Raw genomic sequence first — 19,754 nt, forward strand, 5'->3', positions numbered from 1 at the left:
GGACAAATGCTTGCAGTTGTCCCATTCTCAGTGAGAATCCTGCATGTACTTTTTGCTGGCTTTGAGCCTCAGTGTGGAAAACCTTCAGACCATTTCCAAAATCAATAAATATTTGTAGCTATAGTATATGTTTTATCCACCATCCAGTTAGATTTATTTGAGATTATTTGGTTTTGTATGATTCACACCTGGTATTTTTTATTGCTGCATTGCATTTCTTGTGGCATGTAAACCAATGGATTGTAGTTTCTGGAAAGCTGTGCAGTGATCTGAAAGGTGCTGCTAGTCCAACAAGGTCAAAGACTGCAAGAGCTTAGCCCAGGGTGCCTTTATTTCCACACCCTGTTAGACCTGTGCATTCTTGCTCCTGGCCACACTACAACATGGGGTTAGCTCCCTCCAGCTGGTTTTGTAATCTGCCTCCTTCCTCCAATGTCCTCAGCCCTACTTCCCTGCAGAGAGATACTGGGAAGACACTAAAGGCTCATTTATTGGCAGGTCAGAGCACAGCTCAGTTTTGCAGTCCTACACAGTGGCTGTCCCACGGAGTCCCCTCACTTCAGCAGAGACTGTAGCGGCATGCCCTCAGGAGCGCTGATTTGTGGAGGCCCTTTCACTCTGGAAGAAAAGAATCATAGAATCATAGAATCATTTTGGTTGGAAGAGACCCTCAAGTCCAACTGTTAACCTAACTCTAGCGCTAAACCATGTCCCTAAGAATCTCATCTATGTATCTTTTAAACACCTTCAGGGATCGTGACTCCACCACTTCCCTGGGCATCCTGTTCCAATGCCTGACAACCCTTTCCAGGAAGAAATGTTTCCTAATATCCAATCTGAACCTCCCCTGGTGCAACTTGAGGCCATTTCCTCTCATCCTATCACTTGCTACTTGGGAGAAGAGACCAACACCCTCCATGCTACAACCTCCTTTCAGGTAGTTGTAGACAGCGATAAGGTTTCCCCTCAGCCTCCTTTTCTCCAGGCTAAACAGCCCCAGTTCCCTCTGCCGCTCCTCATAAGACTTGTGCTCCAGACCCTTCACCACCTTCATCACCCTCCTCTGAACTCTCTTTAGTACCTCAATATCTTTCTTGTAGTGAGGGGCCCAAAACTGAACACAGTATTCGAGGCGCAGTGTCACCAGTGCTGAGTACAGGGGGAAGATCACTTTCCTAATCCTGCTGGCCACACTATTATTGATACAAGCCAGGATGCTGTTCACCTTTTTTGCCACCTGGGCACACTGCTGGCTCATGTTCAGCTGCTGTTGACCAACAGCCGTAGGTCCTTTGCTTCCAGGCAGCTTTGTAGCCACTCTTCCCCAAGCCAAGACGTGCCAAGAAGGCACATTTGGGCTGCTGGACAGAAGAGCAGGAAGTCTGACAGCCCAGATACCCACTGGGCTCTCCCTCTTCTGCTGCCACCCACAGGCAGGGAATTACAGGCAGCAGAGAAGGATGTTCCCCTGCCTCTTTTGACAGACTATGTGTGCAGGGCAGGATGGAGCTGACTTACTGTGTTTTCTCGATGTCCTCGATGCCCTCAGGCAGGCGCATGTTGAGCGTCTCCGGGAGCAGGAAGGCCACTGACCCGCAGCACACTGCTACGCCACAGTACGTCACCTCAGGCAGAGACCTCCATACCTCATCCAGCAGAAACACAAGGGGGGCCAAAGCCCCGCCGATGCGTGCCATGAAGCAGGTGTACCCCATCCCATTCTGCCTGGAAAAGGTAGGACACCATGGTGGTGCAGACCACCATGAGAGATAGGTACTTCTTTTATATCAGACCTTGGGAAAAAATGCAGACCCTCTGACCTTTCCCATTATTTTTCTCTGAGTGCTGAGGTCTTTTTCCTCTCAGGTTTTTCCTCTGCCAGGCTTTTCCTAGGTTGTTGTTTTGGTTTGGTTTGGGTTTTTTTGGTTTGTTTTCTTTCTTCTTGTATTTCTCCAATTATATATTTCCCAGACAGCAACCACAGCTGCTGTGAGAAATACATTTGTGTCTATTATGAGAAAGAATCTACAGTTACACACGAAAAATACCTGCTCTAAACTTGTTTCTGCTTTTAATGTCTAAAACCCCAAGTGCATTTTCTACCCATCACCTAGTAAGTCCTCCGATCTGCTGAGAGCAAACCTCAGTCTCTCCTTCTCCCAGGTACTTCTAGGCAGGTGGCATGCAGTAGAGAGAGTTCTGATCCTGCTATAGCTGTAAGCCTGAGAGAGCACAGAGAAGAGGCCAATAATAAGACTTGGGACCTATTCCACTTACTAATTTTCAGGTGCTGGTAGCATTTCACACTGACAACAGGGATTTGAGGACCTACTTGTGCATATGCAAAGTACTGCAGAAGGAACCTACGTTTTTGTGTTTACTTGTCAATCTCTTTGAGCACGTAAAGAAAGAAACATCTGAGAAGAAAAGAGCAGATCAGTGTGCCCACTCCAGTTTAAATATGCATCATTACCCACGTACAACAGACCAGTGGAAGTTAAAGGACTATATGGCAAAGAAGGGTACTCTGGGCAGGGAGGGACAGAGGTGGAGTAAGCCACAAACCCTGCTGTTATCCATGAGGGTGTTTTCAGACTTTCACAAAAAACCAAACCAAACCAAACCAAACAGTGGGACGATTCCATTCATGAGTGTTAGCTATATGCCGAATTATGCCGATGGTAAATCTGGTTTTATGTCACAGTTAGCCAGATATTTCAAATAAGCCCTCTTTTTCCTCCTGAAAGGCTAGTTAATTCCTGTTTTAATATAATTTGATGTTCAGAAGACTTTCAAACACATAGAAGTATGTCTCCCTTATAAAACTTGACATTTCAAATTATTATTTCTGGGGTCTTTTAACAGTTACTGGCAGATTATCACAGGGAACTGAGACTTTACTAAGCACAGGTGCCTTATGGAGTTCAAAAATCTTTCCACATGGAATATTCCTCTCTTTTCAATACATCTTTCTATCAACGTAACTTAACCACATAAAACTCAGGTAAAAAAAGTGTAGCTTTCTTGTGAGTATGTGTAATCCCTAGAACCTGCTGCTTCTAGAGTCAAGGAAGGCATCAGTCCTGCAGTCTACTCAGCAGCACATCCTGCTGTGTGGATGTGGAAGGCCTGAGGATGACATCCCACTGAGGTTCTGGTTGTGTACCCAGGCAAATGGCATCTCTTACCTCAGGACGGTGGGGTAGAGCTCAGAGGTGTACAAGAAGACAGTAGTGAATGCAGCTTCTGATAAACCTTTGCCCATAACGGCTATTACAGAGCGCAAGGAGGTGAAGGCTAGGAGGAGAGAAAAGGCATTTATGACAATGATCAAAAGCAGCCTCTAGGAAGAAGATTCTTGTGGCCTCAGGTACAAGAAAGAAGGTTCAATGCTCTTATAGACAAAACAAGGAGCTTCATAGTCCTGGAGCTGTTGTCTCCAAAGTCTGGTTCAGTAAGTTTGGCAACCATTAGCCCAATTGGGAGCTAAACTGATGAAAGAATAAGTCCCAACATTTCCTATTGGACAATGTCTATAATAAAGATAAGCACTTCACCTTGCCATCAGTGGACCCTTATGAGACACAATGACTAAAGACTATTTGTTTCTACCAGATATTAGGGCTAGCCCACATTAGCAACCTTGTTCCACAGTTGCTCTTCTAGGAGGAGAACACCTTCATACAGAGTTGCCTATGGACAAGATCTGCTGTTCTCCTTCTCTAGCACCGCACAGAATGGAAATTCCCCTTTAGCATCTACTGCATATAGCAGAAGGGTGGCTTACACTTGGGAATGATGACGTTGGCCCCTATGCATATTCCGGTCAGGATGAGTGTCCACGCCTGACTCTGCCGTCGTCCAACTCTATTCACCAGCACATACATCATCATCTTAGCTGGAATCTCAATGATGCCAAAGACAAACTGGGAGAGATACATGTTGAGCCCAAAGCCAGTTAGGTTCATGCTCATGCCATAATAAGAGAAGGCAACACCAAACCTGCAAGGAGTGTGTGGAGATGGGGATTAGGGAAATCGAGATGGGGAACTGCAGGACAGATTCCCTATGCAAAGTGACACTGCTTACCAGACAGACCCAGAACACAGAGAGATCTTCCGCAGAACTGGTGTTCTGAACAAGCTGATGTAGGAGTAACTCTCTCCTGGCTTTTTGTCTGTTGCCATCTTTCTGAGGGCCTGGGAGAGGTGGAAAGAAGGAAATAGCTCAGCTGCTGTACATTCAGGAAACAGACATGAAACCTTAGACAGGCTGAGGCCTGTGCCCTTGCCATTTCCAGCTCCACCTTGCATTTTCCATATGTTCTTATTGCAGAACCATTCTCTGGGCATACATTATCAGAGGCATGTCTTCCTACAACTTTATAAATTGCCTACTGTTTTAGAGCTCTTTTTCTTTCCATGGCCCCTTCTCCTGCCTTACCGACATACCCCACGTGGCAGGAAGGGTTGCAGAAAAATGGCAGATCATGGTGTTAACAAAGTCAGTATTGACCAGTTCCAGCCTCTTCCCCTTGTGGTTGTCTGCCATTGTGTCAGGTCACAGGCAGGAGCTAACAGTGAGGTGCATGCTTTATTCTGAGTGCATTTATATGAAGTGTGATTAGTTATACATCTGTTTATATAAATACAGAATATGTGAAACAGTCAGGCAATGAGAAGTGAGCCCTGCCCATAAGGAAGAAAAGAGTGCTTGTTCACAAAGTCTTTCAGCAGCTGAATTAGGGGTAAGTACCAAGAGAGTTGGTAAGTTCTACTCACTGGCTGAGATGAAAGAGATTCACACAACTGTAGGTCTGCAATGCAGGCAGCTATACCTAAGCTAGCTGGGAAAATTTGGGAAGAACGGGGTCTTATTAATAGCAAAGGGAAATAATTGGTTCATGAAGAACTAGTTGGACAAGTGTTAAGTAACCTGATGTCACCAATAGAGGTGGCTGTAGAACACGTTAATGGACATCGGGAGGAAACTCCTTTTGCGTCAGGGGAAATCGCTTAGCAGGTGAAATGACCTGAGAAGCAGCCTTAAAACCTGAAGTAATAAATATAAATTATCTTATGCCTGAGGTCCTGGCCCAGTTTTCAATGAAAAAGAAAAAGAAGTCCTCCAAGAATTAGGAGCCAGGGAACAGAATGGGAAATGGGTACTTCCAGATGGTAGAGAAATGTTAAATAAGCACACCATGGGGGAGGTATTAGCAATTTTACATCAGGAGGGTCACTGGGGAACACAAGCAATGTGTGACATAATGTTATGAAAATATGGGTGTACTGGAATTTATACTATAGCCAAGCAAATTTGTGAAAGATGTATGGTTTGTAAAAAAGTAAATAAAAAGGCACTTAGAAAGCAGCCTGCAGGAGGGCAGAGTCCAAGTTTACAACTCTTTCAAAATATTCAAGTTGATTTCACGGAATTACCTGCAGTTGAGTGAATTAAATATTTGTTGGTGTTGGTAGATCACCTTACCAGGTGGGTAAGAGCTTTCCCTCTGAGCATTGCCATGGTGGTAGTGGTAGCAAAAGTGATTTTTAGAACAAATTATTCCTAGATATGGAATAGTGGAAAAAATAGACTCAGACCAAGGGGGACATTTTACCTCAAAGGTACTGCAAAGACTAATGGACAGTCTGGAGATATCTTGGGATTTTCACACCCCCTGGCATCCCCCTTCATCTGGAAAAGTCTAAAGGATGAACCAGACCTTAAAGAAGCAATTGGCAAAATTAGTATTAGAAACTAGATTATCTTGGACTAGATGTCTATCTATAGCCTTTTTGAGAATCAGAACTGCTTCTTACAAGGATATAGGAGTTTCACCTTATGAAATGCTCTTTGGGCTACCATACCTAGGCAGAAATAATGAATGGACCCAGACAGTTTGAAACTAAGGATATGTTTCTCAAAAACTGTATACTTTTCTATCTTCTCTCAGGCACCAAGGGCTTGCAGGACAAACTCCGCCATTAGAGTTGGCAGCTTACAAGTTTCAGCCTGGGAGCTGGGTCCTGGTCAAATCCTGGGAGGAAACTATGGGTTTAAAAGCCCAAGCCTCTTTTGTCTCAGAGTCCCTTCCCTTGAGAGGCACCCAGTCCAGACTGTTTCTTTGCTGTAACTTGCTTTTTACATTTTTTATTAAATTATATTTTTTAAGCACAGACGTCTGAGACTATGCTACAGGAAACCTAGGGTCAAGAACATTTTAATACTTTTCATGGCAATAATGAATGGAAAGACACTCCACCTAATGAAGGGAATTTCTGGCCTTTGGGAGCTGAGCTGCTGTTTCCTCTTTAGGAGTGGATGTAGCTGCTTTCTAGAGTAAAATGGAGCATGGCACCCTGTGGACCACAGTGCCACACAGTTCACACTGCAAGGTGACCATTGCTTCAGATATCAAATAGAAGTGGAGAGAAAGAAAATTGGAGAGGAAGAACATGTCTCTATATCTTCAGTTCCTCACCTCGGGTGAGACAACGAAGTCTTTCCTTCCGTTCATTCTTGCACATCTAAGCAGATGCCTGTGAGCTTGTTTCACTTTGTTGTTGGCAATGAGCCACCGGGCAGACTCAGGGACCCACCTGGTGTGAGGAGAGAATACAGTGCTCCTGTTGGTGCTCCATGTTTTCCACCCCACATGCATGGCCCTGGCCAAAGAGAGAGAGTCTCCTCTATGAGACTTCAACCCCAGCTAAAAATAGCAGATGAGGTGCATGGTAATAAGAGTAATGGGACACCCATGCTCTTCTACCCTTAAAGGAGTACAGTCTGCTAACTGAAGTATGTCTAGCCAAAATTTTTATCATGAGATCTTTGATCAAAGCTTGAATTTTCTAAGCAGGTTGAAATTGCAAACACTCCTCAATTAAAATTGGCTCAGAGTGTTTCATGCTTTTTGGAACTCTTTAAACTTTGTCTGGTACCAAAAGGGAAAGCTGGAGAGGCACTTATTACAAGGATGTGTAATTACAGGACAAGGGATAATTGCTTTAAACTAAAAGATGGTAGATTTAGATTAGATATAAGAAATAAATTATTTGCCATGAAGGTGGTGAGGCACTGGAACAGGCTGCCCAGAGAAGCTGTGGAAGCCCCATCCCTGGAAGTGTTCAAGGCCAGGTTGGATGGGGCTTTGAGCAACCTGGTCTGGTGAAAGGTGTCCCTGCCCATGGCAGGGGGCTCGGAACTAGATGATCTTTATAGTGCCTTCCATCCCAAACCATTCTATGATTCCGTGATATAAAAAATTACTATGTAGAAAGGATTTAATGGGCTCTATACTTACTTTGTTAATTGCTAAAATTATTTGTTTTTCACGATAATCAAAGCCTTCTGCACAAGACAGTCAGCTGGGGCCTAAATCATTGTGGCTGTGACCTCCAGGGAAGTATCTATGTTACTCATTGAGCTGCTGTAGAGCTAAGTGGCAACTCTAGAGAGATCTGCTTAGCAGACTTGTGTAGGGTAGGAGTTCTGTGACTTTTATTTTTCTGTCTATTCCAGCAAAAGACCCAGCACTTGTCATAAACTAGCATCTGCCACTCCCTCTCCTTGGACTTCTTTCTCATCTCACATCTGGTTGCAATTCATCGCTACATGACCCTGTTTGGCCCAAAGCTTCCCAGGCCAGAAGCTGTCAGGATGAGGGTCTAGAAGACATTGGAGATTTCCCACAGTGGTTACCTTCTGCTACCCAAGTCTGTCCCCTGAGAGGAGACTTTCAGTCAGTGGAAAGACTTACAACCTTGAAGAAGTATGTGGGTATGATGTCTACTGAGGTCACACAGTTGTCAAAATCTCTCACTGGAGTCTCCCACTGGAGCAGCCCAAGACCAGATCCCTGTAAGCTGTTGGTGATTAATGTGCCCTAAGTCAGATTACAATAAAACTAACAAACAACTGCTGTCACTATTCAAGCAGTAGCTCAAAAGAATGTGTAGATAAAAAACATTTGCAGAACTGTTTTTCTGGAAAGTTTTTTGACCCTTTCCCATAATGCACCCAGTGAACCTTGGGAAATATAAAGAATGAAAGATGACATTTTGCACTTATTGCCACCATCCCCAGAGTATAATATTATGTCTTTTGGTTGTCTAAAGTCTTAACTCAGTTCTGACATTGTGTCAACAATATCTACAAAGTGTGCTAAATTAGATTTTGATTCCACACTTCAGGGACTTCTAATTATCCACCTCTTGGGTGCTTGAAGTTTGATCAGACTACAGTATGATTTGTTGGAGAACTAATCTCCATTAAAGGCATTAACATAAGAGAAAAAAAAAAACCAACAGCTGTTGTGGAAAAGGTGGATCCAAATGAATCTGTGAATTTCAGCACTTCCCAGGACTCAATTTTTTATGGCTTGTCTTCCGAGAAGAACAGCAAAACAACTCAAACTAAAAAAGTCAGCAGAACACATATTTTTGTTGTATTGTACTTGATCAGTGAAATATCAGCTGTTACTTTTGCCAGAAAACCCTCATCACCAGTGAAACCACATATCCTTTTTGAGCCATTGATTAACAACATCAGTTAATAATCCCATTTTTCATAAGTATTATTTAAGATTTTTGTGCTAGATCTGTGCAGCTATTTAACCTACTGCTTCATGCTGATGGACAGACTTAGGAAGCAGGAAAATCATAGTCTCTGGAAGCTTATGTGACGGCAGCTGAAAGGCACTTTTAGCATTCAGATATCACTCTTTATGTTCAGCAATTATGCATATAATTTTGGGGCCTGTGTGTCTAACAATCAGAGCTTATTCTGCATGGTTTCCAGCAAGAGCTACTCATTGACCTGAGAGTCACGTCTGTGATTTTTGCAGTGTGGTCCAGCACCACACCATTGTCCAAGAGGCACTAAACAACCACCATAAGGTAGGGGACACCTCAGACCCCCATTTCTGAATGTTTTCAAAGAGGCAATTGTGGGAATACCTGCATGCTTATTTCAACACAGGACTTTTGCCCATCCAGGAAATGGAGCTTCTTATACAAAGGACTGCTTTGGATCATCAAATAGGTTGATCCAGTACACTTCACATTACAGTCACAGGATCAGTGAATCAACCCTTTGTTCTAGTCTATGTTACTACATGGAAAAAAAAAAAGGAAAATCAGTTTCTTTGATTAAATGAACCCTCTCCCATTGTAAGGCTTAGGAGATGTCAGGTATTTCTTAAATACAGCTACAGGAGGGAAATAGCCGACAGAAAGAGAATGTATTTCGTCCATCAGGATGGATACACAGCTGAGAATGGCAATGGAAAGTGCAGAGGTAAATGCTCCTGACCTGCTTTGCAGATGTCATTGGCTCATATGGAAAAACTGGTGACAAAGGTAACCTCCCCAATGAGGTGAGGACAGAAATGCAACCTGTCCCACAAATGCCTGGTCTCAGCCCCAGTCCTGCCTTCTCCTTGTCCCCAAAGCTGTGGTGAGACCTTGGCTCCTGGCCTTGTTGGAGGTGAGGAAATGAAACCCAAGCCACTCAATTTTTGAAGAGCTGCCACACCTGGGCAATCCAAGGGCAGGACACAGATGAGCCCTGCTCTTCTTCAGGTTGCTGAATCCGATTCTAGGATGAGGACCTGTTGGAAAGCAGCATTGCGGAGAAGGGCTCGAGAGTCCTGGTGGAAAACAGGCTGACTATGAGCCGGCAGTGTGCCCTTAAGGTCATGAAGGCCAATGGTGTCCTGGGGTCTATTAGGAAGAGCGTGACCAGTAGGTCAAGAGGGGTTCTCCTCCCCCTCTACTCTGCCCTGGTGAGGCCACATCTGGACTACTGTGTCCAGTTCTGGGCTCCGCAGTTTAAGAAGGACAAGGAATTACTGAAGGGAATCCAGCGGAGACCTACAAATCTAATTAGTGGTCTGGAACATCTTTCTTATGAAAAAAGACTGAAAGAGGTGGTCTCTTCAGCCTGGAGAAGAGAAGACTGAGAGGTGACCTTATTCATGCTCATAAATATCTTGAGGGTCAGTGTCAAGAGGATGGGACCAGACTCTTTTCAGTGGTGCCCAACGATAGGATGAGGGGCAACGGGCACAGACTGAAGCATAGGATGTTCCATCTAAACACAAGGAGAAACTTCTTCACTTTGAGGATGACGAAGCACCGGAATGGGCTGCCCAGAGAGGTTGTGGCATTGCCTTCTCTGGAGACATTCAAAACAAGCCTAGTCTCATTCCTGTGTGATCTGCTGTAGGTGAACATTCTTTAGCAGATGGGTTGGACTAGATGATCTCCAGAGGTACCTTCCAACCCCAACCATTTTGTGATTCTGTGATGCTGTGATTAGTTATGCAACGTTTGTTATGCTCTCAGAGCAGAGGAGGCAAATCCCAGCCCGCTCCCATCCCCACCAACCATCTGGCTGCAGGTCAGTGCACTCACCACAGGCAGACAAAGCTCAGAAGACAGGGTCCCGTTACGGCTGCTAATAACCAGTGCCATTCTCGCACCAAATATGCCACCATGGCCAGCAGCATGTTCCCAATGCTCCAGAAGATGCTAGTCAGGATCCCAGAGAAGGTGCGGTGCTGTGTGTCCACCCACTCCATCCCTGCAAGAGGGAGGCAGTGTTCAGCTGGGATACAGAGGACTTCTCCAGAAAAGGGTCTGCAGGGCTTTTTAACAAAAGCAAAATGAGGTAATGTCCCTGGTCATCTCCAGGAGAATTCCACTGTTTGACCAACATTTGGCACTTTAAAAATGTTCATCTGCAATACTTAGCCTCTTGCAAAGCTGTAAGCAACTAAAATAAAGCCCTAAATAAGAAATACTGGACATATAGTAAGAAACAATGTTAAAAACACCTCAGGTGATACTTTTTTAAAATCCTATTCAGTAGCATTCAAATAGTCTTCTTCATCAAACAGATTTTTTTCCCTAAAAATCTTGCCTGCACAGTTTCCCATTCCTCTGCTCGTTCATTATTCCAGATTGAAGAAATCTCTTAAGATGAATTGTCATTCATGTGGAATCTACCTGGAGTAGATACTAATGCACATGTAAAGCCAGAATAGATGGTGGTCTCCTTGTTTTTGTGTGTGAACTGGAAGCCAGTTTTCCTCCATAGCTCTGGTCATCTTCCTACAACCTCTAAAAATCAGAAATGTCTCTCCCAAGCTCTACTTGGTCTTGCAGGCATCAACGTTTATAACAACAAAAAACCATAGCAGGCCTTGGGATTTGTCAGGTCTTGTGTGGACTTTTCCAGTACTGAAGCCATTTTAGCTTGATTTTGGCTGTATCTGCAAAAATCCTGGAAAATTTTACTGCACCCACAACTTGCTCTTGGGTACAATGAGCCTTGCCTAGTATGTCCCAACTGTATCTACAAAACTAATCCAGAGCTCTGTGTGGTACACTGAATTTTGGAGCTTGTTTTGATTATATAATTACCTAAATTTTTCAGCTTCAGTTTTGCCTAGCTCTGGGGTGGTTGTTTTTTTTGTGTGTGGGGGGGTGTTTTTTGGGTTTGGTTTTTTTTGTGTGTGTGTGTGTATGTGTGGTTCTTTCCCCTCACCTCTTCTAAAAATAAAGATTGGGCACATATGAAAACAACTGTAAACAAACTCAAGACTGGGGAGGTAGAAATGCCCTGCAAATGACACGCCATCCTCCTCCTGCTGAGGACATGGCAATGCTGATGAATTTTCTCAGTGGAGTGTTTGAAGGGTGAGATCTCAGCATGAGAGGAAAGGGGTAGATACTTCGGTCTGTGGCTTTTATTGTGCTACTGATGATCCTTAAAGGAATTGCGTAGCATGGGCTGCAAGTGTTAATGTTGCAACAGAAGCAATAATAAGTAGTTGTTATATTTTGAGTAGACCATTAAGGCATTAATTAGACTAACAGAAAACTGCAATTCTTGGATCTTTGCAAGAGGGATGTTCTTCTGGATGTCTGTAGTGAAATTGCATGCATAACAATTTCCAAATGCCTGTTCCTACTTGCTCTGTCCTGTCTGGTAGACATGTCCCTGTCTGGTAGACACTGCCTGTCAGAAGTCCCCCTCTACAACTGGGCTCCCACACACCCCCCACATACTTACCCAAAGGCAATACAATAAGAGAGACACCGCTCAGAGCCACCCCAGTGAGGGTCCTTGTGATGGCCAGCATGCTGTAGGAGACGGAGGCAGCACTCAGCATCCCAAATACAGCAGAGCACAGAAGTGAGAGCAGAAGCATGGCTTTCCGTCCAAACCTGCCATAAGTACAGACTGAGTTACAGTGGCTGGAAATCTGTCCCAGGAGCAGGGTTTAAAGTGGGGCAAACCAGGGGCTCAAGAAGGGAAAATGAAAATATTTTCTAGTCTACAAAGAGTGCAAGATACAAAGCCCCAGAGAGGAGGAAATGGCTCTGGATATAGCTGGTCATCTAGTCCAACCCCCCTGCAATGGGCAAGGACATCTTCAACTAGATCATGTTGCTCAGAGCCTTGTCCAGCCTGGCCTTGAATGTCTCCAGGAATGGGGCATCTATCACCTCTCTGGGCAACTTATTCCAGTATTTTACCACCCTTATTGTAAAAAATTGTCTTTCTCATGTCTAGCCTGGAAGTCTCCTCTAGTTTAAAACCATTACCCCTTGTCCTGTCACAACAGGCCCTGCTAAAAAGTCTGTCTCCATCTTTCTTATAGGCACCTTTTAAGTACTGAAAGGCCGCAATAAGGTCTCCCTGGAGCCTTCTCCAGGCTGAACAACCCCAACTCTCTCAACCTGTTCTCATAGGAGAGGTGTTCCAGTCCTCCGATCATTTTTGTGGCCTCCTCTGGAACCCCTCTGGATATCCCCACACGTGTCTCAGCACGTCTTCCTCCCATAGATCACTCAGCGCCAGCCACTGCCACCTGTCTCAAGGAGGACAGAGAACCATGACACTTTCACCTGGATCCTTGGAAGGAAAACAAAGATCTCAAAGGAAAATATCAGGATTTACAGTTGTCAGCCCACACATGCAAATAGCCCTGATGTCCTAAGGGGTCTATGAGGAATCTGCTAGGGGGTCGTTCCCCAAGGGTTTTGGAAGTTGTAGGATCATCTTACCCCTGGTGTAGAGTCCTGGGTGGAGAGTGTGGAGAAATGCAGAAAATCTACTACACACAAATGCACATGTACACACACATACAGAGAGGAATATGTGTGTATGTATTTCTACACAACCTATGAAAATCTAAATATCTGGCATTAGGGCTCTCTTAGTGGCCACCTGAGAAGGATGGTGGCAAGAATGATTTCTCCAGGGATAAAAAGTGTTGTGCTGGGATATAATGCCACAATTACAGTCCTGAAAATCGTCATAAATGACTTAATGCAGCAACTAGTTAATGAATCTCCTGGAGAAAAAAACAACCTGTGGCTTGGGCCCAGGCAGTTTGCTGGATTTGCTTTGAAATCTAAGCAGAGCCAGTTTGCAAAAGTCATTATAATGCCCCTGGGTCAGAACAGCAAACACAGTAATGCACAAGAACTGGATTTGGTTTCCTATAGGGTAACTGCCTAAGAAAAAACACATTTTTTTAAATGAAGATATTTCTTGAAAATACAGTAAGAAAAAACCATAAGATTCCCTGCAGGGTGCAAGGCAGGTATTTATGGACCCATTACTAGACTCTCTCAGCAAATTCATGCTGCCTGCTAGGGAAACAAGATGTGAGCTGGCAGGATTGAACTGCAGGCTACAGGGATGCTGCTAGAAATAATGCAGTTAAAATTATCTTCAAGGGGAAAGGCTGGAAAGCACAACATCAGAAAGATTAAATGTAGTAAATAAAACAAAAGGAGCAAACTGCACAAGTGTGAAAATTAATAAAAAGCCATTTCATAAATATTCCAGTCTGGAAGTCTGCCAAAGCATCATATAGCCATTTCAGCACAAGGACAAGGTATAAAAGGAGTGTTTGGAAAAAAGCAGACAATAAAGAAACAATACATATTTGCATATACAGGGTATTTCAAATAGATGGACCCCATTTCAAAGCTCTTCCCCTTCAAATTTGGTCTATATGTTCAGAGTGAAGGTTGTTGAAGGGTTTACTAGAGTGAAATTTGTCAAATTTGTTCTCAAAGCCAAATGTCTGTAGAGACTTAAAACAAAATGAACCCAAACTGTAGCAAAATGCCAGGACCAAATAGTTTCACCCTGGAGCACTAGAGGTGAAATCTCTGCATTACTGTTAGCACAAAGAAGTGGGACCTCTTCTCTGTTAGCTTTTAAGAGGTCTTAGGGAAGATAGGGAGGCATGACACCTGAGGTTGAAAAGATCTGCCAGATTTACTACAAATTTACTGGGTGCACTGCCCTGATGTGACCTGCTGGCCCTGTGGCCAGGGAGCTCAGGTGGGCAGCGCACAGTCAGCTTTGCTCCAGGCTGCTCATGAGGGCACAGCTGGATGTCAAACCCTCCTTGGCTGCCAGTTTAGCAGATTGAAGGGTCCTGGTCTGACTGATTGAAAATCAAGACATAACTTAGTCTTTTTTTCCTGAGATTCTCCAAATTTTCTCCGTCTCTGTCCTTTTGAGATAGGGAAGGAGGGTGAAAGAAAATCAAAACTGCACATGGTATTGAAGGTGTGGGGTCACCATGAATTTACATGTTGCAGCATAGTGATGTTATATTTAATTTTATATTCATTTCCTAATGATTCTTATTTTTCCATTTGCTTTCCCAAACACTACTCATTGCTGAATGTATGTTTGCCTTGGGGTGTCATAACCCCAAAGTCTTGCTCCTGAGCAGCTATGGTCAACTCAGAGGCCTTCATTTAAAATGAGAATTTAAATTTGTTTCTTTCTTTTAGATTAATCTACCCTGTAATTTTGACTTTTGATGCTCCCATCCAGTCACAGAGCTCTTTAAGTGCCTTCTGCAGTTCTCCACACTCAGATCTCATGTCTACCAGCCTGGTCACTCAGCATCACCTCCCCACTCTTTCCTTTACCAGATAATTTAGGAATGTGCTGAAAAGCTCACAAATCCACGCACAGGTCCCCACAGGTCTCCCTCTGTTGTCACACCTGAACACTTATATCTCCTTTCTTCTTCCAGGCTTTTAATCTATTATCTAGTTATGCAGAGACCTTCCTTCTTATCCTAGGGCAGCTCAGTTTCTTTAGGAGCCTTTGGTAAGGAAACTTCTTGAAATCAATGTGCATGGTATATTATCTGTTCACATGCCTGTTAGCGCAAAGAAATCCAGTATGTTTGTAAGGCATGAATCTCTTTCAAAACCCTGCTGATTCTTCACTAGTATGCCATATCTACCCATGTGGCCACTGACTCAATCTTTCAGAGTAGCTTCTTACTATTTCACCTGGTACAGGTAGATGTCAGGCTGCCTAGCATGTAGTTCCCAAGATCTTTTTTGCAGACCAGTTTAAAACTGATTTGATACGTCATACATGATTCGTTCCCAGTTCTCTGTTGTGGAGGTCACACAATGTCAACGGCGTTCCATTTTTTTCATCCCAAAGGTCCTGTAGAGCTCTAGGATGACCTTTCCCTGCTCCTGGCAGTTTACTGGCATTCCCCAGGTGTATTTCTCCATGCCTTCTTCTATCATCTTATTTCAAAGCTCCAGCTCCAACACCTTCCCCTACATATTCTTGCACTGCACAGAAAAACTCATTTATGTCTGCAGACTTTTTATTTCCAGATGCTCCTTTTACACATTGATCTAGCTCTTCCCCCTCACAATCCATTTGAAAAACAAGTTATTTTTTCATATTACTCTAGCAGAGATCTTCTCTTCTGCGTTATTTTGTCCTGCTCCATTTCATGTCTCTGAATTTCTTTGCCTCCAACTGTGCTATGAAGCCATTTTAGATACAAAGCCAAGACACACTGTCCCTGAGTGCTTCATACTGTTCCCCTCTGCTGTGCAGTGATTTTGTAGTCTGTGGTACAGTAATGCTTGTTTTGCTCCAAGAGAAAGGAATTCAGGAAGCAGTTTGCACCAGAAACTCAGACATTAAATACTGAATAGTGTACAGTGAATAGCACATCCTGGGTCTATACCTGCACTGTGTAGTGTCTCGTGGCCTTCCTGGTTCTGCTGTTTGCAAAAATATTCTTAATTGATGCCCTTTCTAGGTTATTACTCAGACTTTTTTCAGGTTTAAGTTATCACATTCTGACATATAACCAGAGAGAGCAGTTTTTTTCCTGTTTTCCTCATTGCCTCAGCTCCTCGTTGAGGAATCCTTCCCTGCTTCTTATAACCTCCTTTACCTTGCTTCTCTAGTAATGACAGAGTCAGTTTTTGCTTTCTGGGGACTTTTTTTCCCCCAGATCTGGCATACGTTTGCTCTGAGCCCCTCACTTGGATGTCCTTAACCATTTTCCATATAAGTTGCAAGGAGTTAACTCTTTTAGCCTCTTATTTTGGCTTTGTTTTAACCAGCTTTCTCTTTTTTTAGGCAGTTGTCTTTTCTGAAATTGGTCTCACAGACTGGATTTTTCCAGTTTTCCTTGTTGTGGCCACTGCTGCAATGCATCTCACTCCTAAACAGTGTCAGAGCTGCTCCTCTGGTGGGCTGCCAGCTGGTTGAAACATTTAGACAATGCATTGCTTCCCAGTATAACTTCAATCCAATTATCATGTGGGAGGCTAGACTCTCCCTTTTTTATTATGTTTTCTTTTTTCTCTGCTCCTCTGTTTGCCTTTTGCAGGTCACAGGGTTGTGTAGGTCTCATCATGAAAATGAAGCACTGGAGGAACAGCCTGAAAGGGATCAAACCTGTCTGAGAGGTATCCGGATACCACAGCCCCTATCGTGACGCCGATGAAGAAGAAAGTTGCCGTCGCCTGGTTAAGTCCACGCCGCTCGCACACGAGGTCCCACTGAAACACAAGGCCAAAATTACACTTAGTTCCCAGATCAGTCTCTCTGGTGGTCGGCCACAGTGTCTTACAATTTATAGAGGCTAAATCTGGTTGAGGGGTAGAATCCTGCACTAAACTGTGCATAGGACAGTGCTGAAGTCCTGAAAAATGTGAAGTTGCATCTTACAAACTCAGAGGCCTCCCAGTTATCTATCCACTTTCTGTGAACACTTCTTGGGCATCAGAGAGCTTTCCTGGGTACCACTCATGATGGACAGATCCTCTTTTTCCTCTCCTGCTCTCAACTTGCCTGGGTGCTCACCTCCCCTGTGTCGCTCTGCCATGCTCCTGGGACTGCCCTGGAGAGACGGGCATTTGCAGAGTGCAGCAGTGCCATGAGCTGTAAGATGTGCCTCAACCTTTTTTAGGGAATGTGGTGTTGACATTCAGTTACTGTCGCTCTGACCAGTTTCCTTTGAAGTTGTCCATGCAGGGAGGAAGGAGGGCAGAGGAGAAGTCAGACCAAATGCTTGTTCCTGATGGCATAATTTTATTTTATTGGAGGTGCAAATGTGGCTAATCATTACAGAATGCTGTGGCCGAGCTGCAGAGTAAGTTTTCTGTATGTGCAAACCTGGCAAAACTTCATTTAATCTTCAACCGAGCCTTGCAGCCTCTCTGATGAGGCCAGCCAGACTTTGAGCAACCTTTGTTGCTGCAAGAGCAAAAGACTCCAGAGAAAACCCTGGTCCCTTGAACAGTTTTGCCCTCTTCACTACAAGAAAGACATTGAGGTGCTGGAGAGAGTTCAGAGAAGAGCAGTGAAGCTGGTGAGGGGTCTGGAGCACAAGTCTTATGAGGAGCAGCTGAGGGAACTGGGGCTGTTCAGCCTGGAGAAAAGGAGGCTGAGGGGAGACCTGATCGCTGTCCACAACTACCTGAAAGGAGGTTGTAGCATGGAGGGTGTTGGTCTCTTCTCCCAAGCAGCGATAGGATGAAAGGAAATGGCCTCAGGTTGCGCCAGGGGAGGTTTAGATTGGATATTAGGACACATTTAGTCACAGAAAATGTCGTCAGGCATTGGAACAGGCTGTCCACTGAAGTAGTTGAGTCACCACCCTTGGAGGTGTTTAAAAGACACATAGATAAGGTTTTAAGGGATGTGGTTTATTGACAGTGTTGGGCTAAGGGTTGGATTCAATGACTTTGAGGGTCTTCTTCAACCAAAATGATTCTATGATTCTGTGATACTATGTCCTGAGACCACAGCACCATGGATGCATGAGTCTCCATGCTCAGCATTCATGCTGCAGAGCACCTCTGCTGTCTTTTCCCCCAGGGTGCTTTACACCTTTCTCCCTGAAACAGTGCAGAAATCAGGTGCATACCTGGTGTACATCTAACCCTCACCTCTGTGCCCACAGGGGTGGTTGGGTGGTAGAGAGGAGGCACCAGCTCTAAGTTAAGACTTGGCCCTGCTCTCACTGAGACAACCACCACTATCATTTCCAACCCAACCATGCCCCTTTCATCTGACCAAATTTTCCCCTTCCCTGTAACCTCCTGTGATTTGAACTGCTCAAGGAAGGTAAAGTGTTAACACCCAGAGATATCACTGTCAGCCCTAGCAAAGCATTTCAGAAGGAGGGTGGTTAATATTTGATGGGTATGGACCTTGGGCAGTCTCAAGGTTATGGCTGGCCACCATGCTGCATCTCAGCAGGAGGCCATGGGAGAGCATATTTGCCTTGACAGCAAGAGACACTGGTGGTAAGAGAGGCACTATGATCTTGGGGAGAAGAGGGGGAAGCTGGAGATCAGTGAGGAGAGGCAGCCAAAGGAATAAAAGTTACGAAGTCTTTGGAAAAATCAAGAAAGCAAGTAGCAAGCTCTTATGAAATCCTAACAGAGTTTAATCCTGTGCAAATGCCATGTGGCCCCAGCAGTGAAAATCCTGTATGTGTCTTCCCTCTGCCTCCCACCAGTCTCTCAATCACCTGGAAAAAATAAGATGCTTATAATGAGAAATGCTAGCTTTTAACAATCAAAGCGAAGTAATAATAAATACAAATAATAATGAAATGTTGGTTGCTGAGTCTGATCTTCAGAGAACTTCCCCATCCTGGAAATCTTCTTTAAGTAATTTCCGCTAATCAAAGTGCAGAGATTCCCCTCTGATTCTGTGCACCCAGCAAACACCTCTTCATCTGCTCCTCAAAACACTGAGATGTAGTAGGCATTACCTGTGTGGAGATGGTGGAGGTGAACTGCGAGTGGTCATAGACCCATCCATGCTTGCAGTGCTGGATAATGGAGTTGTTTTCTGGTTGCAGAGAAGAATTGAGCAGCAAGTGGAACTGAGGCTGTAAGAACATCTCACAGGACCTGAAAGTGCCGTCAGGCTCCCGGGGGATGCTGATAAGCAGAACTTCCTCCGTGGTGAGGTTCACAAATGCCTCTTGGTGTGGAATTGCACAGTGATGAGAGGGCGTAGCTGCAAGAAAATTGTGAAGCAAGAAATGCATGGGAAGGTTGATTCTTGGGAGGCAGAGGATAGACAAAATTAAAATCTGGAATCTGCCAAATCCACCAGTTTCCAACAAGAGATCTTCAAATTTCATCTTTTCTGTAGAGTTTGCACATTCAGAGCAGCTATGCACAAAGAAGCAGCAACATGAGCTTGAAAAGCGGCCTTTGTCCTTAAAGCTCAACTTCCCATGACTTTTCATACAACCACTTTGTTGGACTTTGAGACTTTGTTGAGAGATTGGCAAAAGTCACAGTGAAACTCTTAATTTGGGGTAGAGCCAAAGAAATTTTCCGGTGCGCACAAAACACATCCATTTCAAGTGGACCCAGTACAAGGTACCTTCTCTTTTGAGAGTCCTTTCCTCC

The 19,754-nt window shown here is 44.2% G+C and overlaps 1 protein-coding gene across 1 annotated transcript; it reads right to left on the reverse strand.

Moving 5' to 3' along the window:
* Positions 1-554: 554 nt before the first annotated feature.
* On the reverse strand, positions 555-19,480 carry SLC22A7 (solute carrier family 22 member 7). Its single transcript, XM_065632464.1, has 11 exons — positions 19,103-19,480; positions 16,774-16,877; positions 12,082-12,236; positions 10,419-10,587; positions 9,316-9,318; positions 6,485-6,602; positions 4,090-4,199; positions 3,788-4,002; positions 3,189-3,297; positions 1,519-1,725; positions 555-618 (listed from the first exon to the last, which is right to left on the reverse strand). The coding sequence occupies exons 1-11, from the start codon at positions 19,478-19,480 to the stop codon at positions 555-557; spliced, it is 1,632 nt and encodes a 543-aa protein (XP_065488536.1).
* Between the last annotated feature and the right edge of the window lie 274 nt (positions 19,481-19,754).

Source organism: Caloenas nicobarica, chromosome 3 (genome assembly GCF_036013445.1).
Source record: "Caloenas nicobarica isolate bCalNic1 chromosome 3, bCalNic1.hap1, whole genome shotgun sequence".
NCBI lineage: Eukaryota > Metazoa > Chordata > Aves > Columbiformes > Columbidae > Caloenas > Caloenas nicobarica.